General features: G+C 37.9%; 1 protein-coding gene across 2 annotated transcripts; it reads right to left on the reverse strand.

Moving 5' to 3' along the window:
• Positions 1–1,401: 1,401 nt before the first annotated feature.
• On the reverse strand, positions 1,402–15,347 carry LOC308689163 (uncharacterized protein). 2 transcript variants are annotated; one of them, XM_081362738.1, is made up of 3 exons: positions 15,302–15,347; positions 8,099–8,255; positions 1,402–2,380 (listed from the first exon to the last, which is right to left on the reverse strand). In XM_081362738.1, the coding sequence occupies exons 2-3, from the start codon at positions 8,181–8,183 to the stop codon at positions 1,530–1,532; spliced, it is 936 nt and encodes a 311-aa protein (XP_081218864.1). In that variant the 5' UTR covers positions 8,184–8,255; positions 15,302–15,347; the 3' UTR covers positions 1,402–1,529. The 2 variants fall into 2 exon arrangements, with proteins under 2 accessions (XP_081218864.1, XP_081218863.1); XM_081362737.1 differs by having other exon boundaries at positions 15,283–15,347.
• Positions 15,348–15,562: the final 215 nt, after the last annotated feature.

Here is a 15,562-nt window from a genome sequence, read left to right on the forward strand (position 1 = left end):
TGGCAGCAGATTAGATGGGTTTGACATACGGCTTGAGAAGGCCTTATGCTGCGTTCACACCAAACGCGAAAATGCGTCAAAATTCGCGCCTGCCGCGTCTAGTTATACGCGTGACCACTTTGTGTGCATTCGCGCGTCAAGAGCGAAATTGACGCGCGTAAAACAAAAGTTTGAAGCGAAATTTACGCGCGTCACGCGCGTCAAAGGCGAAGCCCGGGGGCGAAAGTTTCGAAACCTGTTGGCGGCCATCTTTTTTAGATGTTTATCGAGCATTAGCAATAGCATTAATCGAGAGAGTCACCGCTCGTATATGCTCTGGAGAGCAGAAACAGCAGCGTATAGGGGACATCGTCGCAGTACTCGGGTCCACCAAACCCTCCGGAGGGTTTCAGGAGTTTCACAATTTGCTTCAGGAGGTAGGTTTGGTGGACCTAACGGTGAGGACGCTGACGAGGACAGCGTAGGCCGTATAAAGCCTCGGCCTCGAGTGGTCTCTGCATGACGAGCCCGCGCTGTACAGCCCGGTGCGAGGTTCACCCTCTCACGCACCTAATCTGTCATTTATTTTTGTTTTGATAATAAATGGAGCCAGCCTCCAAAAGTGAAACCTGTCCTGTGATTTTTTGAAAAGTTTTTATATTGTGTTTATTGTCTTTACATTAGATTAATAAAGTTTCATATAATCTAGAATATGGAATAAATAGCATTCAATACAAAATGAGTATCTCTCATATATTGAAATCGAGTTTTTATGTGAAAGATTATTTGCTTTGTTGTGCATTTTAGTCATATTACAAAATTTATTGAGGCCAAACATAAAATAACATTATAAACTGTCAGTTCACCACGTGACAGTAGCAATCAGGCAGGCTCCTGATTGGTTAACGCGGCGCGAATTGACGCAGAAGTTCAGATTTTTCAACTCGGGCGGCAGACGCGAATTCGCGTCAAACGCGTGATGCACAAAAAGCACAATTCGCGCTTGACGCGCGAAACGCGCCAGACGCTCAATTCGCGTCATTCGCGCGAACTAGACGCGCGAATGAGGCGAATTCGCGTCTACCGCGCCGCGCTAAACGCCTCATTCGCGCCGCAAGACCTCCAGACGCGCGTAAACGCGTCTTACCATTGACTTAACATTGAAATCACTCGCGCCAGACGCATTTTCGCGTTTGGTGTGAACGCAGCATTAGACTTTATTTCATAACAGGTGAACATAAGTAATAAACTGATGTTCGCATGTTCTGCTGTTTCCCATGGGTCTTATTCGCTCTCCCAGTAATTTAATGGTACTAATTTCTTAAGGGTGGCCTAATGTTCCCCCTTTTACTAACCAGACCTCTAAAAACTAGTGAAGGGTCGTAACAGGGACTCTTTAACAAAGAACACAAACAGGGTCTTACATTTACATGACTTTTTATATGTATTTGTAAGAGTGATGTTTTTATTACACTAATAACAATTGAATTGTCTTTCTCCAGAGTGAATGCACAGATGGTTGCTGAAATTGCTCCTTTTTCTAAAACTCTTCACACTGAGGTAAACAGCAGTTTCTTTCCAGAATGAGTTTGCAAATGCCGTGTCAGGCTTATGTGATATGAGAAACTCTTCTGACACTGAAAACACTTGTAAGGCTTCTCTCCAGTGTGAACCCTTATGTGAATTTTAAGGCTTCCTTTAGTCCTGAAGCTCCTTCCACACTGAGGGCAGGTAAAAGGCTTCTCTCCAGTGTGAATTCTCATGTGATCATTAAGGTATACTTTATCCCTGAAGCTCTTCCCACACAGTTTGCAAGTGTGAGGCTTCTCTCCAGAGTGATATCTCATGTGGACATTAAGTTCTTTTTTCTGTTTAAAACTCTTTTCACACTGATAGCATATGAATGGCTTCTCTCCAGTGTGAATTCTCATGTGAATCTTAAGATTTCCTTGTAGTGTGAAGCTCTTCCCACACTGTAGGCAGGTGTAAGGCTTCTCTCCAGTGTGATTTCTTATGTGGGCATTAAGGTCTCTTTTCCGTTTAAAACTCTTTTCACACTGAGAGCATATGAATGGCTTCTCTCCAGTGTGAATTCTCATGTGAGTCTTAAGATTTCCTTTAAGTGAGAAACTCTTCCCACAATGTTGGCAGGTGTGAGACTTCTCTCCAGTGTGAACTCTCAAGTGAGCATTAAGTTGTTTTCTCTGTGTGAAGCTCTTCCCACACTGTGGGCATATGAATGGCTTCTTTCCAGTGTGAACTCTCATCTGGAGGTTTCTGGTTTTTGTTTTATGTGTCTGTGAGTAACTAAGAGATTTTTCCACTGAAAAAGATTTCTCATACTGATCTTTCTCTTCCATTTCATTCAGTTCTTGACCCTCCTCTTTCAGCTCCATCAGGCCTAAGGTGAAAAGAAATTTAAAAGAAGTTATACCATTTAGACATGTAAAACATCAAATCCAACATCATGTATACTAGATCCTATATCCAGTAGGATACAGTAGAGCACTGGATAAGGATCCCGCTGGTCCCCAGAGTTATTATAGTTTTGCATTTTTCATTAGTTTTTATTTTTATTTCGTTTTGACTTTTTGTTTTTAAATTCAGTTTAGTTTTAATTAGTTTTTAAAGTGGGTTTGCTAGTTTAGTTTAGTGTTTATTTTTTGAAAATGCTTAGTTTTAGTTTAGTTTTTATTAGTTTTAGTGTTAGTTTTAGTCTTTTTTTGTAATTTGGGTTATTTGTCAGGGGCAAGATTAAAAAAGTCAGAAAAAGTATTGTGTAATAATAACTCAGCAAAAACATCATACAATTTTAGGGAAAAAAAAATCACATCCCAATGAAATTCCTTTACCTCTTACAAAATCCACACGCTGTACCAAAAATCTACACATCTTCTATACAGAATTCACACCCTATACAAATACCACAGCTGTACAATTTTCACACCCTATACTAAATTTACCCTGGATTGAAGCAGCAAACATTAAGTGTAAAAGTAAAAAAATGACATAACATTATTTAATATTTGAATCACAGCTTATATAACGTTAGTGATTTGACATCGACAATCACAACCAAAAAGTGCATTTTAACCTCAAACTTGCGACTAGTTAACTTTCTAAAGAAGGCGCAATCGCTTCTCGGGTCGACATTAACACACTGAAAAATACAAAATTATATTCAGAATTTAAAATATTTTTATACCACTTTTTAATGTGTGATTGTGTAAAGGTGTTCACGAGATAGAGATAACATTACCAACCTTTAGTGAACTTGCTTTCAACGTCGAACGAACACTCGTTCTCATGGAGACGCGGTGTGCACGGAGGGGAGGGGCTGTGTGTGTGTGTGTGTGTGTGTGTGTGTGTGTGTGTGTGTGTGTGTGTGTGTGCGTGCGCGCATGTGAGAGACGCATGAGTGACAGATAGACGGAGGGAGAGCAGGGAAAGGAAATGCAGCTGAACGAATACGTTGCGTGTTTTAAATAGCGTTAAAAAATGAAAGACCTTGACAAAGACGAAAACTAAGGACATTTACTCTATAATTTTATTTTATTTTAGTTAGTTTTGCCAAACACACATTACAGTTTTAGTTAGTTATCGTTTTTTTTTTAATGCCTCGTTTTAATTTTTATTTCAGTTAACGACAATGTTTTTTCCCACCTAGTTTTCGTTTTTTCGTTCGTTTTCGTTAACGATTATAACCTTAACACAAATCTAGCAGGATCACAGATAGCGGGTTGCTGAAGGTGGGAGGTCAAACATATACCACAGGTCCCGAGGTTTAATGAGAAGAATCAAATGTTCAGAAAACATTCAAGTGGTTTTTTACTGTACAAAACCAAAACAAGTCAAGTCTGATATTCAGACAAATTTCCCAGTTTTTACAGAAAAAAAAAAACTGTAAAGGATTGCACTTTGTAAGTTGCAACAAAAATGTAAAAAAAAAAATTGTTATACAACAGACACAAATCTGAAACCTCTGGGTAAATTCGTTTTCCTTGGTCAAAGTAAGCTTTCCTTCAAAGATAAAGCACTTCTTGCACATACTAAACAAGATACTATCGGGACATGTAATCTGTCACCATTTTGCTTAGTTTTGTTAATGGACTTTCAGGTTGTTTTCACTTGTCACGAGTTTCCTTGTTTTGACACCCGCCACTCGCCTGTCTCCATAGTTACCGTCATTATTAGTTTGTATGTGTCAGCTGTGTTTAAGCAATTATCCTCGTTTGTGTTCACTACATAAGTTTTTCCTTCTCTTGCACCACAGAGAATACACGAGAGCCCACCGCAGATGTTGTGGGACCACCCACTGTGACGAGTGAGCCAGAGCCCGAGGACAAGAGGACAGCGCTCACCATCGCCCCAGAAGAGTCTGACCAGGGGTGTGAGCCCACGACATCAACGACTGAGGGAACGGGAACAGAGGACTGGCTGCTGTGAGGAGGAATCTACTCCCAACCAAGCTCACCCTGTATCATCTCCTCCATCGATGTTTAAAGATAGCATTATGAATGATATGGACACTGATTTATTATTCTCTTTGATTTCTGTGGACTGTACCCTACTCAACATCATCCTTGTCTAGTCTGATATCACATCCTTCACCAGGGCTCCAGACTAACTTTTCCACTGGTTGCACTGGTGCTACCAACTTTCTCAGTTGGTCGCACCAGCATATGATTTGGTCGTTTTTTTTTGTTTTGTTTTTTGCTACATGCCATGGGATTAATCAATGCATGCTGGTGAATAGTGGTCTTATCTGCATACCCTAGTTTTGCACTGATGTAAAAAGACTGACAGTGACACAAGACCTCATGTTAGCAAAATGTAAAAAAAAACAATTAAAAAACATGTATGTTTGATTATAATTTTACTGTCTTCACATAGGGATGGGAATTGATTGTAAAGTGTTACTGATTAGTTATACACCGATTCAGACGTCTCCTGAGTTCACTGTTGGAAAGATCAGTTGTTTTAACCAATCATTAAAATTAATCGGTTCAAAGGAGTCATTAGGTCGCGAATTGAACGTGTCGTGTACGTTGTGTGATTATCCCAGCAGTTAGGACATGGACATCCAAGATTTCTGACAACACAGAAAACATTTCATCACTGTATAGTTTTATTTCGTTTAATTAAAGTGTTGTTTTATGTCAGCTGAATGTCCGGAACGCTTTTCAGAGAAGATAAGGCAACTTATTTAGCACAATTCACACCCAGCAGTAATTCACACCCAGCAGTAATCTCTGAATGCTCCACATGAAACTTTGGTCTTCCGACCTTTCACCACCGACCGAGGATTTGAACGACTTCAGATTTTTTAAAGTCGACATTTATGTGATGAAAGTTGAGTTCATTGGTGATGAGCGAAAAATCCTGAACCCCGAGCTGAGACTCGAACGCAGGTTTCCTTGTGTACAGCTATGGCATATGTCACTGTGTTGCCCACAAGGCTATTGCTCCTACATAACAGCTTATTTTGATCAGTTCTATTGTCTTTGGGTTGCTATAATTCTCACAGATTTCTGCCCATTCTTAATCAGATACAGATAAAATAGCACAGTAAAGATTGCATTCACATAAATGCATTAGTGAGAGAGCGATTGCGTGTGAATTTATTCCACCTGGAAACGTCTCTCTACTAACAGTGAAGCAGTGAGTTTTAGTTATCAAAGAAATATATGCTAGAACATTTCAGTTTCTAAGCTAGTTTATTGATAAAGCACAAAACAGTGTACATTTCTGTGCTATTGAATGATTCTGTGTGCATACGATCTGCACGTAATGTCCGAGCTACTGTCTTTATGTGTGTGTGTTACTTTGCAAGCTTAAAGCATCATGGCATTAAAGTAGACTACAACATTCTTATGAATAGACTCGAAAATTATGTCGGTGCAGCCCTCCAGTTCGCACCGCCCGCTCCAAGCAGGACCCGAACCCGGGACCGTCCGCATGGGAGGCTAAACACCACAGTCTCTAGCATCAGTCGCTAGAGCGCCTCTTGAGATTAGGGGAGTGAGGTTTACAAGTACAGCTCTCACTGGCCTACGTCTGTTACATTGGCATTAGTGGAATTGCCTTTGCATGGTTCAAAACATACTTATCTGTCCAATATCAGTTTGTAGCAGTAAATTAAGAGATGTCTTATCGATCACAAGTTCAGTTTGGTGTACCACAAGGCTCAGCACTAGGACCGTTGCTGTTCACTCTGTACATGCTGCCCTTGGGAGATATCATTAGGAAGCATGGCATTAGTTTTCACTGTTATGCTGATGATACTCAGCTCTACATTTCTTCACACCCTGACAAAACATAAATATTTCTAAATTATGACAAATAGGGAACAGTTAGTTAGTTGACAATCTGTCAAGAAATGCAAGTATTAGATTTCCAGAGGTCATAGATCCTCTTCTTAATATCATTAATTCGTCTTTGTCTCTAGGATACGTACCAAAAAACTTTAAGCTGGCTATGATTAAACCGCTTGTTAAAAAAACGCAACTTGATCCTACAGAATTAGTCAATTACAGGCAGATCTCGAATCTACCTTTTCTGTCAAAGATATTAGAAAAAGCAGTATCTTCACAACTGTGTTCCTTTCTTGAAAGAAATGATATCTGCGAGGATTTTCAGTCCGGATTTAGACCGTACCATAGTACTGAGACTGCTCTCGTTAGAGTAACAAATGATTTGCTCTTATCATCCGATAGTGGTTGTGTCTCTCTATTAGTGTTACTCGATCTTAGTGCTGCGTTTGACACCATTGACCACAACATTCTTTTAAATAGACTAGAAAACTATGTTGGCATTAGTGGAATTGCACTAGCATGGTTTAAATCATACTTATCTGACCGTTATCAATTTGTAGCAGTAAATGAAGAGATGTCTCATCGATCACAAGTTCAGTATGGCGTACCACAAGGCTCAGTACTAGGACCGCTGCTGTTCACCCTGTACATGCTGCCCTTGGGTGATATCATTAGGAAGCATGGCATTAGTTTTCACTGTTATGCTGATGATACTCAGCTCTATATTTCTTCACACCCTGACAAAACATAAATATTTCTAAATTATGACATACACTCTCAATGACAAATAGGGAACAATTAGTTCATGCTTTCATGACATCAAGGCTAGATTATTGTAATGCTCTACTGGGTGGTTGCCCTGCACGCTTTTAATAAACAAACTACAGCTGGTCCAAAACGCAGCAGCTCGAGTTCTTACTAGAACCAGGAAGTATGACCATATTAGCCCGGTTCTGTCAACACTGCACTGGCTCCCTATTAAACATCGTATACATTTTAAAATATTGCTGATTACTTCCAAAGTACTACATGGTTTAGCTCCGCAGTACTTGAGCGAGCTCTTAACGCATTATAGTCCTTCACGTCTATTGCGATCTCAAAATTCCGGCCAGTTGATACTACCAAAAATATCAAGATCCTTTTCTTATTTAAGACCCTTTGACTTCAGTCAAACACTTGGAGTCGGATTTGGATCTCAAAATTCTGGCCAGTTGATAAGTGGGATTAAGAAAACAGTCCTATAGGACTATAACCCACAGTCTGACCCAGGAGAACTGGTTATTTACAGACAGATCTCAAATCTACCATTCATCTATAAAATATAAGACAAATAGTGTCCTCTCAACTGTGTTCACTCTTGCAGAACATTTTTATGAAGAATTTTGCATGAGCTTCCATCACACGAAAATGCGACAAACATTTAAAACAGCATATTACAATACAGCAATTATTATTTTGAGGAGTTAAAGGTGTTTTCATCTGTATGCCTGTAAAGAAAGCTATGATTACAAACCCTGATTTGATAAAGTGATTTTTAGGATGACAAAGTAAAAAATCTAAAATAGACAACAAATGTAAAGTTGATCAGTCACGTTTGCAAAAATACATGTATTTGTTAGATACTGTTGCATAATTAAGTGCTAGAAATAAACGATTTTCAGTGTTTTTAATTCAGAAGTATATATTGGGTTTGATGTTACACAAAACAGTTTAATGTGTGACTGCATATGTGTGCATGTATAAATATAACTAAAGAGATGCATGACACAGAATAACTAAAGAAAGACTTTGAGAATGAAACTAACCTGTTTGTTCCTCAGTATCTTCATGGTTGACTCTGAATGTTTCTTCAAACTTCACGTCTTCACTCTCCTCTTTAATAAACGCCATCTTTATAATAGTGTGTCACGTGGATCTCAGTCGCTTCACCAGGAGTTTTTCTGTGTGTTTGGACACTCTGTCCTGTTTAAGAGGAGAAAAGTTAACAAAGAAAAACACTCTAAACTAAATCTCTGAGTGTGTGTCAATCAGATCTAGTTCAGTAGTTCAGTTCACTGGTAAGAGAGTCAGTCAGAGAGAGAGAGTTAATGGACTTAAATGATCTAATTAGACTAAAACACACTAAACTAAATCTCTGAGTGTGTGTCAATCAGATCTAGTTCAGTAGTTCAGTTCACTGGTAACAGAGCCAGTCAGAGAGAGAGGGTTAATGGACTTAAATGATCTGATTAGACTAAAAACACTCTAAACTAAATCTCTGAGAGTGTCTCAATCAGATCTAGTTCAGTAGTTCAGTTCACTGGTAAGAGAGTCAGTCAGAGAGAGAGAGTTAATGGACTTAAATGATCAGATTAGACTAAAACACTCTAAACTAAATCTCTGAGTGTGTGTCAATCAGATCTAGTTCAGTAGTTCAGTTCACTGGTAAGAGAGTCAGTCAGAGAGAGAGTTAATGGACTTAAATGATCTGATTAGACTAAAAACACTCTAAACTAAATCTCTGAGTGTGTGTCAATCAGATCTAGTTCAGTAGTTCAGTTCACTGGTAAGAGAGTCAGTCAGAGAGAGAGAGAGTTAATGGACTTAAATGATCTGATTAGACTAAAACACTCAAAACTAAATCTCTGAGTGTGTGTCAATCAGATCTAGTTCAGTAGTTCAGTTCACTGGTAACAGAGTCAATCAGAGAGAGAGTTAATGGACTTAAATGATCTGATTAGACTAAAAACACTCTAAACTAAATCTCTGAGAGTGTGTCAATCAGATCTAGTTCAGTAGTTCAGTTCACTGGTAAGAGAGTCAGTCAGAGAGAGGGTTAATGGACTTAAATGATCTGATTAGACTAAAAACACTCTAAACTAAATCTCTGAGTGTGTGTCAATCAGATCTAGTTCAGTAGTTCAGTTCACTGGTAAGAGAGTCAGTCAGAGAGAGAGTTAATGGACTTAAATGATCTGATTAGACTAAAAACACTCTAAACTAAATCTCTGAGTGTGTGTCAATCAGATCTAGTTCAGTAGTTCAGTTCACTGGTAAGAGAGTCAGAGAGAGAGAGAGAGAGTTAATGGACTTAAATGATCTGATTAGACTAAAACACTCAAAACTAAATCTCTGAGTGTGTGTCAATCAGATCTAGTTCAGTAGTTCAGTTCACTGGTAAGAGAGTCAGTCAGAGAGAGAGTTAATGGACTTAAATGATCTGATTAGACTAAAAACACTCTAAACTAAATCTCTGAGTGTGTGTCAATCAGATCTAGTTCAGTAGTTCAGTTCACTGGTAAGAGAGTCAGTCAGAGAGAGAGAGTTAATGGACTTAAATGATCTGATTAGACTAAAACACTCTAAACTAAATCTCTGAGAGTGTCTCAATCAGATCTAGTTCAGTAGTTCAGTTCACTGGTAAGAGAGTCAGTCAGAGAGAGAGAGTTAATGGACTTAAATGATCTGATTAGACTAAAAACACTCTAAACTAAATCTCTGAGTGTGTGTCAATCAGATCTAGTTCAGTAGTTCAGTTCACTGGTAAGAGAGTCAGTCAGAGAGAGAGAGTTAATGGACTTAAATTATCTGATTAGACTAAAAACACTCTAAACTAAATCTCTCAGTGTGTGTCAATCAGATCTAGTTCAGTAGTTCAGTTCACTGGTAAGAGAGTCAGTCAGAGAGAGAGAGTTAATGGACTTAAATGATCTGATTAGACTAAAAACACTCTAAACTAAATCTCTGAGTGTGTGTCAATCATATCTAGTTCAGTAGTTCAGTTCACTGGTAAGAGTGTCAGTCAGAGAGAGAGTTAATGGACTTAAATGATCTGATTAGACTAAAAACACTCTAAACTAAATCTCTGAGAGTGTGTCAATCAGATCTAGTTCAGTAGTTCAGTTCACTGGTAAGAGAGTCAGAGAGAGAGAGAGAGAGTTAATGGACTTAAATGATCTGATTAGACTAAAAACACTAAACTAAATCTCTGAGTGTGTGTCAATCAGATCTAGTTCAGTAGTTCAGTTCACTGGTAAGAGAGTCAGTCAGAGAGAGAGTTAATGGACTTAAATGATCAGATTAGACTAAAAACACTCTAAACTAAATCTCTGAGTGTGTGTCAATCAGATCTAGTTCAGTAGTTCAGTTCACTGGTAAGAGAGTCAGTCAGAGAGAGAGAGTTAATGGACTTAAATGATCAGATTAGACTAAAAACACTCTAAACTAAATCTCTGAGTGTGTGTCAATCAGATCTAGTTCAGTAGTTCAGTTCACTGGTAAGAGAGTCAGTCAGAGAGAGAGAGTTAATGGACTTAAATGATCTGATTAGACTAAAAACACTCTATACTAAATCTCTGAGTGTGTGTCAATCAGATCTAGTTCAGTAGTTCAGTTCACTGGTAAGAGAGTCAGTCAGAGAGAGAGAGAGTTAATGGACTTAAATGATCAGATTAGACTAAAAACACTCTAAACTATCAATAATTATTACACGGCTCTGTGGAATACTTGATTCTGATTGGTCAACTGCTCAAAGCAGATAACACAGGCTCATCCGGGTCACTGAAGTCAGCAGCAGAGGTCGACCGATTCATCAGTTTTGCCAATATATCAGTACTAATAGTTGATTGGTGGAACTATCGTTATCGGTAAAATCCACACCAATAGTTTTTCCAGGTTGCGTCCGTTGCTGGAGCGGCTGAGACGAGTGCGCTGGCATTACACAGAGCGAGAGCGGCCTCTAGAGGACAAATAATAACTATCACTGGCCGAGTTGTTTACGTTAAAGGTACAATGTGTGTTTTTTCTGAGGGTCTAATGGCAGAAATGTATTTATTTATTTATTAATTTATTTGACAGGGACAGTGTACATTAATTAACATTACTGTAAATGCACCAGAATTAGCCAAAAGTCTATTTTTCATCCGTTGTCCCCGGACAGATCTCAAAAATGTCTACCTAAAAAAACATAATAAGAAAATTACAGTGAACAATACAATATAAAAAGCAGCAAAACAGATATAACTCTTCAACACCTGTTGATAAATATATACTATAATACAGACATTATGTAATAAAAAAATAAAATAAAATAAAAAACATTTGACATTGACACAGCAGAGACACAAGTGGCAGCAGGTTGGGTTGAGGGAAGATACATGCAATATAAGATCCATAACTATGTTTTCACAGGTGTATAAAGACCTTACTTAATGAACCGTTATGTTTGTATTAACTTAGAATGAGTCATTTATATGTACATAACAACGGCCACTCCTTTCTATTAAGGTCGACATATTGTGACGTCATGTTTCTACCGTAGCCGACAGCGCTACAGAGCGCGTTTCGTCACTAACTCGATTGACAAACAGCAGAAAAAGACGCAGCAGAGTTTTGTGAAAATTAATGTGACTGACCACAGTTATTCTATCGGACAAGAGCCGAAGGAGGGTAAATCTGATTCGAAAAAGAGAAAATATGACGAAGCAAGAAAAATTCCGTTATTCCAAATGTAGGCGGGTTGCGCGTGGCAAGCGCGCTGTGACGCCAGCGTGACCACAACATTGCCCAACATCAAATGGCAAATGTAATGCAAGCAGAACGAAACTACTCGTTATTGTGTGGTTGACGGACCGTTTATCAGTTTGGACCAAAGCAGCGCGAGCCGATCTTGATCAAGCGACACTGTTACTACACAGCTCTAATAAGAGATCCAGTAAAGAAAGCATCTGAATTCGCCACAGAAGTAACAGCATCGCTACGAGATCTAGTGAGAAACATTCACATTTCTCCGATGTGGTTTATAATGGACTGTGATTCAAAAACAGTGACAAAATTACACTCTTGGAATGCGTTTTCCATGTTGTCTGTCGGTGATCATACATTACTTGCACTAGATGTGATCATTTTTGGGATGTTCAGTTTATTAGGCCAGATTAGCAAACCCTACCAAGATGTAACACATTGTTGATTACAGTACAGTAATGTTTTACAGTCGTATGTGACTGTGTCATGTAGCATTTCATTTATTGATGCTGCCGTTGTTTCTCTCAGACGACATCTTTTTATCATAAGTCGGCCAGCGTAGCTTCTCATTCGAGTTTGAAAAGACAGGGAGTGGGCGTCAGTGAATGACTGTTTGCAATTCGCAAATATCACCACTAGATGCCGCTAAAAATCACACACTGCACCTTTAACTCATAAGGCTGAGCGCAGCACGGAGATCACACACTATACAGAGAGCGCTGACACTTCAGATGCGCATTTAAAACACTGACAGTATGAATACAGAACACTAAAGTACATATTGCCATATCATTATAAAGTAATTCATGTGTTGACTAGATGCTGCATTAGCAGAGAATTGCCGTCGAGGCTGAAGCCGGGTTCACACTGCACGCATTACATATATATTACTAAAAGAACAGTTGTTATGCTGACATCATGCTGACAATCATAAGTAAAAGCACGTGGTGTCACAGGCGGTGGTCTTCAGAGTGCACAAGACGACAACAATGGACGGCACTCGTCTCACCGTGGAGGTTGAGGAGATTAATATAGCACACATACAGTACAGACATCTATGAAGTGCATGAATTTGTTGAATTTTTGAGAATTGGCTGATTTACAATACGTCTCTATTAAGAACTTTGCTGTTTGTTATTACAGACATTTATGAATTAGCTTTAAGATGTTTATGATGTAAAGCTTGTAAATTAGATGTGTATCAGATATTTCAACAATCTAAATGATTTTGTAAAGTTTTTCTCTTGTGCAGAACACTTTTCATGGAGATGAGTGCTAATATGTAATAAATATGCAGATAATTATAAATATAATTCAGGTATCAATTACCTATCAATATGTATTTATTCAAAGAAATATACAAAATCTGTCAACGTACTAACAGTTCAAGGTTGACCACAACCTCAAAAGCTGCACTATTATCTTTATATGACATTCCTAACTCAAAGTAAAATGGCATCTCCATCTCCGACTGCTGTATATGGTTACAGTATTGACCTCATGTCCCCTCCCGGTCACCGCACAAACCTGACCCAAATGTTTAATGTCACAATTGTTACCATCGGTTTGCATTAGTTCATATCCAGCTGGTCACTTTCATGCATTCATTAGCCGGCAAAGTTGCAAATTTCAAGCTACTGATGTGATTGCTTTCTCAATATCAAAGTTTACATTGATATGTTCATGCAGCCGACAGAAACATGAACACATCTGAAGAGCATTCGATTCAGTCCTTTCTTATCACTGCAATACATATTATTATGATTAGATAATCATCAAGTGGTCTATAATAGGAGCAAATAAAGTGAGAGACTATACATGTAATATACATTTATGTGATTTTAATGCTCTGGCCTTTGCAGATATTTACAGATGGCCATCTTCTTTAAGCATGACTCTTTGGATTTATATGAAATGGTAGGCTAACACTTTACAAAAAGATTACAATTTTAGCATTAACTAAGGTTAATAAATGTTGTAGAAGTATTATTGGTAGTTAGTTAACTTCAACATTTAGTAATACATTTTAAATTGAGTTTTAATTTTTATTTGATCTGTTAACCTTAGTAATGTACTATGAACTAAGGGTACAGTTGTATTGCTCAAATATTAATACATGCTGTAAAAATGTATATTGCATAATGCATATAGTTAATGAAAGCTAGCTAAAACATCCTTGCAAACCAATGGGACTTGCAAAGTGTTACCTATGACATTTACGTATGTTTCTAGGTTATAGCTAAATAAACACATATTTGACCTGTAATATTGTAATGTTTAAATAAATTTCGGTAGAGTTCGTTTTGTAGAACTTCTCATTTTAATATATTAGTTTTCGTGTTTGTTTTTAATCCTGTGTCAATTAGAAAAAATATCGGTTGATTAATCGGTTATCGGCACGTACGGTCAAACCTAAATATCGGTATCGGTAAAGTCCACTATCGGTCGACCTGTAGTCATCAGTGCTATACCCCTGCTAGGAATGTTTTTTCTTCGTGGAAGTTTTGCATTTGGTGAGCTAATAAATTATTAAAACTCAGTCGAATCAATATTTTGTGTAGAGTTATTTAATTATGCCATCAGTATCATGGACTCGATCTCTCTTGTTTCATACAAACGCAGCTGCTGCCATTTGGTGACTATTGTTTTGTTCATTGAGATACAATCAGGTACCATTTTAAAACAGATTAATTTTGAAATCAATATTATCCCCATAATTATTTATGTGGTGAAATGCTGTGTAATAAGTGAATGACTATACTGAATCTTTTAGGCTAAATGTCCGTTTAGTTTGAACTTGCCGCTGCAAATGCTCTGATAAGATGTTTCAACACAGATCAATATTTTGTGTTTAATTATTTACTTATGTGGCAAGTAGTAATAAGCGGGATAATGTACATGCACTCCGCCTCATCATCCTGTCAGGGGTTAGTTTGAGTGAACCACCGGCTGGATGTACATTATCCCTTACTTAATAACAAAGGAATAGCCTACAGATTATACAGACAATTCATATTTAGGCATTTATGATTATGGTTTGTAGATTAAATGTAATAAATTAGACTGTGATGAAAACATTGTCAGTTGATTTGTAGAAGTTGTTATTCCTCATGTGTGTGTTACTGTTCTTGTTGCATTTACACTGGTGAACTGCAGGAGTCGTCAGCGGGATTCGGTGATTCGAGCGCTTACAAACTCTGAATCATTTGATTCAATTGAATCTGAACCGGTTTCGAAAAGCTCAGTTCCTCTATCCTTACTTGCCAGAGAACAAACAGCGTGTTTATGATGAACTGATTCACAATATAGGGAGCGAAATGAGACGCACTGTTTCTGTTAGTCACGTGTGGATGCGCTTTACTCACACAAACTGTTTATTACTTTTATTAGAAACATAGTGTTAAATGTATCAATAATTAACTGGTTGCACAATTCTCTATAAAATGGTCATTGGATTATCTTAGTTTAGATGAATGAAAACACAAACCTTTCTTCAGCAGAATCACAGCTGCAGGATCACAGCGCAGCCTTATGACATCATGTCCCTACACCAAAATAAAAGTCCTGTTCAAAATAATAGAAATTATATTAAAACATTGCCAACACATTAAAATTATAGATAAAGGATTGATTACAGATCTCCAAAGCTATTGATACTACTGAGCTTTTTTTTTAAAAGCTTATAGCGTATATATCTAAATATAATTATTTCTAAGTGTGAAGAGATCGCAATTATTATTCCAATTACAGAGCATTTGTGATATTAA

This window comes from Scardinius erythrophthalmus, assembly GCF_964197995.2.
Source record: "Scardinius erythrophthalmus genome assembly, chromosome: 4".
Taxonomy (NCBI): domain Eukaryota; kingdom Metazoa; phylum Chordata; class Actinopteri; order Cypriniformes; family Leuciscidae; genus Scardinius; species Scardinius erythrophthalmus.

What these genes read in the sequence shown, in the direction of transcription:
- LOC308689163 (XM_081362738.1), bottom strand. Translation starts at nt 8,183, where the DNA reads ATGGCGTTTATTAAAGAGGAGAGTGAAGACGTGAAGTTTGAAGAAACA. An exon ending in AGATACTGAGGAACAAACAG is followed by an intron (nt 2,381 to 8,098) that starts GTTAGTTTCATT and finishes TTTTCACCTTAG; the next exon opens with GCCTGATGGAGCTGAAAGAG.